At 34.0% G+C, this 5,849-nt stretch overlaps 1 protein-coding gene across 1 annotated transcript in view; it reads left to right on the forward strand.

The window, feature by feature from the left end:
- Positions 1 to 5,849, forward strand: part of LOC108770233 (lipase 3) — an 11,694-nt gene extending 5,845 nt beyond the window's left edge. The window contains exons 4-8 of the mRNA XM_018521716.1: positions 2,084 to 2,327; positions 2,401 to 2,559; positions 2,652 to 2,739; positions 2,962 to 3,107; positions 3,291 to 5,849. Coding sequence (XP_018377218.1) covers positions 2,084 to 2,327; positions 2,401 to 2,559; positions 2,652 to 2,739; positions 2,962 to 3,107; positions 3,291 to 3,446 — 793 coding nt within the window. The 3' untranslated portion in view covers positions 3,447 to 5,849. The remainder of the gene's footprint in view (positions 1 to 2,083; positions 2,328 to 2,400; positions 2,560 to 2,651; positions 2,740 to 2,961; positions 3,108 to 3,290) is intronic.

The raw sequence follows: 5,849 nt of genomic DNA on the forward strand, positions 1-5,849 counted from the left end.
AGAGAGTGATATTCATATATTTGGTTCGTGAAGAAACATAGTACAAATATAGATTTCCACTTTAAACGCCTCTGCACGGAAAAGTATTGAATTTAGAGAGTCGTGTCCATTGAGGCTTTTGTTCAAGACATCGAGGACGACAACATACTTTAATTCCAGCCAATTTAACCAAGGGACATTTTTGCATAAGATCTGTGCGGGATCTTTTGTTATTGTAATTGATTTATTATTGCAGCAAAACTTGATTTGTTAGGATGCGCTTTCTATCCTTCTCAAATGATCGTTCTCTTCTTTCTGGAGTCTTCTGTTATTATAACATCGCTGCGCCCATAAACGTGTTGTCGCGAGTGACCTCTTAATATCTTATCACGTTTATTTTCATTTGTCCTATTATTTACATACTTATCTTATTATTTACATACTTTTGTTACTTTATTCCACGTCAACGTGTATTCATAATGATACAAAATCTGCTGGACAATTGGGGAATGCCTGAAAAAATTATTTCAAAATTAACTCTTACCGTACAAGGTCGGGTCACTATAGTGACCGAGCGATTCCTGTTCGTGCAAGTTTCTTTGAGTCTTTCGGTAATTATAAAAAAATGAGACTACATTTTATTATTTTCCAAAATGAAGTTTCAATATTTATTCTAGAAAGTTGAAAGTATGTTGGTGAATTTTTAAAGATTTTTTTAACCATTCTGAATAGGTGAAAAAAACGGACGGATTCTAGTAACCTAGTTTGTACGGATATATAAGGCACCAAATTGTACCTTGTATTAATTTTAAAATAATATCTTCAGACATTCCCCAATTGTCCAGCAGATTTCGTATATTCTGTTAGCAAAATTATTTCGTTCATACAATCAAAATATGTCCTTAATTTAGTAAACATATCTTGCTACAATAGCAAATTTGATTCGCTCGTGTAGTCCAAATAAATTGTTTGTAGAACAAAATCATCTTCCTAGTTCTTCAAATGTGCTTTGCTTTTGTAGCAAATTGTATCAGTATAATACAATAAAAAAGATTAGTTAATTAAATAAAAATTTATGTATTCTTACAGCAAAATAATTTATAGTTTTAGCTAAATTATATCTAGCAAATAGCAATCAATACTTTTAACAAATCTCTTTGCTCTCCACATAGTAATTGATAGATTTTGCTACAGTAGCATAAAATCTGCTATGCCAGCAAATTATTTTTCTCCATGATGTATGCTATTTGGAGTTTTTAAACTTATCGTTTTTTATTTAGCTGTACGACTATTGTTTATTTTTCACATTTTCTGTTCTTGTTTATAATTAAAACGAAAAATGTTTTTATTATTTAAAAGTTATTTTGCACTCAAAAAAATTTCTGGTTGAAAATGGACGAATCAGAAATTTCTGGTTAAATTTATTAGAATTCTAGTTGAGATAACCGGAATTCTGGTTGATACTATATTTCTAGTAAAATCTACTAGAATTCTTATTTTTACCAGAATAATTATATTAATCAGAATTCTAGTTATCTCAATTAGAATTCTAATAGACATAACCAGAAAATTCTGATTCGTCCATTTTCCACCAGAGTTACTGTTTAATCCAACCAGACTATTTTTCTCAGTGTGTTTATTATTATATTAAATTGACTATTATCTACAGTTGTAAAAAATATAATTTTTATTTAAAGACCGGTCATTTGACCAATGATAGAAATAAGTATATATAAATTGTCGACAAGTTTAGTGTTAATCAGATCACATAGGATGCGTTCCATTTAACATTCGCGAGTCATTTTCATCCTTATCGTTTTCAAATATTAAACAAAGATGAAATAATGCTCGCGAGTGTTGAGAACATTAAATAGAAAATTAAACACACCTATATAGAATTATCGCTGCACTAGCCATATTTATGGCGTTTAGCTTTGCCTTTCAGTTTAAAAAAGTTCAAGTCGCAGAGAAGACGTTGGTGGCTCAGCCTATCTGCTCGACCGATCTGCACAGTGGAAGTTGAGATATGTTCGCGCGCGCGTATATATATATATATATATATATATGAGAAAGATTATCGTAAGAAAACTTGTATTTGTTTCAGCTATCATGAACTTGGTATCTACGACCTTCCCGCAATGATCGATTACGTTTTGCACACTACAGGATACGAGAAGATCTATTATGTCGGACATTCGGAAGGTACTACGCAGTTCTGGGTGATGGCGTCGGAAAAGTCCGAATACAATTCGAAGATTACTCTGATGATCGGTTTAGCGCCTGCAGCTTTCATTGGCAACATTCGCGGACCTGTCCGGAAACTCGCCAAGTTGACGTATTTCGGCGTGGTAAAAGAATCGTCGTCGAGGCATTCGATGGACTTCGAGGTCGACTTCATTTTTCCTTTCATTTCTTTTACAGTGGGTCGGCGAAACTTTTGGCTATCCAGAATTCCGTTCACGGTCCGATTGGGCAAAATTCGTGTCGAACCTATTCTGCCAGAGAGCGGCGTCCACGCAATTCATTTGCAGCAATATCCTGTTTCTGGTCGCGGGATTCAGTCGTGCGGAATTAAATACAGTAAGAATAAATGACACGCATTCGTCGATTTCAATTTCCTATATCGCTTCTTTTACTCGTATTATTGATCGAACTTTCCTTCGTTGCGATAGGACTACCTAACAGTCATCATAGGTCATGTGCCCGCAGGAGCTTCTTGGAAACAACTCGTGCATTACGGTCAAGGATATATTAATACAGGTAACATAAGCTTTTTAGGCTTTCACAGGTATTATCTTCAAAGATACCAGAAGGTTTGCGGGTTATCGCCATGTTTTTATCCATTGCTAATTAGGTGATATCTTCGAAGGTATTATAACATATTATGATAATTATACAAAAAGGAGAAGATAAATATGTTGAGTATACGTGTTATATATTATAATGCCGAAGAATCTGAGGAAACATTTCAAAATGCTTCAGGACACTTTAGACAATACGATTACGGTAACGTCGACAAAAATCTTCAGATATACAATTCAACAATGCCGCCGGATTACCAATTGGAAAAGATCACTGCGCCAATTGCTCTTTTTAGTAGCGACGATGATTGGCTAGCAACTACGAAGGTACATCACGTGCAACTAAAAAATATTCCTTTTATAAAAAGATGAATTTGCTTTAATCAAGTTTTTTTAGAAACTTACCTTAAATATGTTAAATATTAATTTGTCTTCCTTTTTATAATTTATATAATCAAAATTCGTTAACATCAATCATCATTCGTTAATGTGATATAAATTTCATTCAAGGATGTGGATCTCTTGGCTGCGAAGCTCAACAGCCTCGTGTTTCATTATAAAACTCCTATTAACACCACCTGTAATCATTACGATTTTATATGGGGGAAGTCCTCTGTGCAAATGGTGTCACGGCCTATTTTGCAATTGTTGGCTCAATATCAATAGCGATATTTTTTCTGGGCTAAAAAAAAGGATACCCTTTTCCGACAGAAAGTTACGAGTGCGTATAATGAATCGGTCTAATTTATTATTGTTATGTTATTAGTATCATCATTATATAATACGTTTACATATATAGTCCGTACTTGTTTAATTTCACTTCCGCCGCGTCAGATTGCATAGCGCTGCATCAAATTCACTGCATCACTAACATAAAACGTAACTTCGCTTATATATTTTCTCTCGATTATAATGTCGCTCTATATACATTTATACAAATTCCATCGTAATCAATCTGCGTAAGAAACTACATTCGCGATTACAATTCGTCGCGATCGCATCCGGCCGCCGATATAATTACAAACTTACACTCCTTTAATCGCACTTGAGCATCGCCCGGAGAAGATACCTTCTCCACTTCGAAAATTGTCCTTTCAAAGAGCACCGTGTTCTGGAATAAACAGACACCGAAAAGAATTTCGCTTCTCGCGGCTGATGCTTTTAAGCGATCAATCCTGATTTATCTCAATATACACTGTAATTAAAGTTATATGTAACCTATGCTAACTTACACTTTAATCGTTTAGCATAACTTTTTAATGTTACCCATGCGGGAATATGAATGAGCCAGTTCGCGAGTGTCAGAGTCAAATACGAGATGGATAACTTTGGATGACTAAGAATCGCCTTGATACATCACGCGGAGAAATTTAAATAAAACTTAAAGTTCATTTTAATTGGAGTTAATTCAATCTGTCTCTTATTTTAATTCCATGGCATGTGGATCGGAATGAAAAATGAATCGGTCACACAAATTGAAAATTTCTCGCAGAACTGGCCTTATAACGTAGGTATAATAATGTACATAGTTGTATGTCGCATGATATGTATTAGTTTACGTTAGAATAGGTCGGATGGATAGATCGGGAAGCTTCCCGCGTGATTCGTATGAAAATTTATGAATCGCCTCCGATCGCAGCGAAGACCTCATTTATCACGGTTGCGAATAAACAGGACTTCATCGCGTCGATGCACGCACATCGTTACGCCTGCATGATTGTATGCCGATGAAAAATTGCGCATAAATCATAATCGATACTTGAGCTCATGTGTTGGCCACTTTGAGGTTTACCTAAAACGATATTTATCTTTCGCAATAAAAACACGCCTGATTACAATTTAGTTTCTATAAAATTCGATAGCACATAAATCTCAAATAACGTTACCACAATATCAATTTGACAATACAATTCCTCTGAGGTGTATTGCCCCAAGCTTTACAATTATAATTTGACATTTTTATTTTAACGAGATAATCTGACGATATAGAAGAATTTGCAAACGTCAAGAATACATATCAATATAGATACATGATAATTTAACTAATATGCACCTCTTTCACCACCACGCGAAACTAATATATCCTTAATTAAAAAGAAAGTAGACTATATTCGTATAAAGCAGAAAAAAAAGCTTTCAGAATCTTTTTATTGGATTTACGTTGCTTTTATTTTCTACCTTGCTAGCAAATTCTTTTATCAGACATCGCATTTTCAGAATGAAATAAAAATCATTGATATACAATAGGCAAAAGTCAAAAGATATTGTTTTAAAAAAATAGGATGGGATAAAGTATTTTTCATAAAAAATTATACTTCTCTTTGCGCATACGAGAAACAAGTGAAGCAAAAGCCGCGTTCGTGGTGGAGCGAGAGGTAACTGATTAATTCCTTTGTACGTAAGGATTGTTTTATTCGTAACACTTTAAAGGAAACACATATCAGAACAGAATCACATATCTTCGTTGTTCTTCATGAAGATATTATTAATCGCGGTTACAGTCATGGGATGGGTAGCCTGTCATGTGTTCGCATGATGCACACAGGAGGATGCACTCGAGAGGAGCAATTTAATTCCCGTTTGGAAAACACAAGTCAAGCTTTATAAAAATACTATCAACAGCAATATATATGTATAATAACGTATACAATTTTTAAATATACTCGGCAATTACATATTCAGTAATAATTATGAGGCCATTGTTAATACGTCGATAACATACGCGCGGCACTTTGTCATAGACAAGGAAAGGCACGCGTATAATCGATTCTCGTTAATTCTGCGAAACGAGACATACTTAATTAATATCCACTCTCCGAGACCCTTCTCCTGGATTCTGCTTACGAGGGCAGAATGCACCTCATTAATTTATATTCTCATTTAGATTGTGTAACAAACCCTAAAGTATATAAGCGTCCCTTCTGCTTTTTGATATCTTGTACTCTATAACAATTAAATGCAACCACTGTTCAATTTTATTTATAAATATTATATATATGTATATAATTTTATAATTACATAATAATCATCTTCCTGTATCGTTTTTTTCAACACTGAAATAAAGATAGT

The sequence above is a fragment of the Trachymyrmex cornetzi genome, unplaced genomic scaffold, assembly GCF_001594075.2.
Source record: "Trachymyrmex cornetzi isolate Tcor2-1 unplaced genomic scaffold, Tcor1.1 scaffold123, whole genome shotgun sequence".
NCBI lineage: Eukaryota > Metazoa > Arthropoda > Insecta > Hymenoptera > Formicidae > Trachymyrmex > Trachymyrmex cornetzi.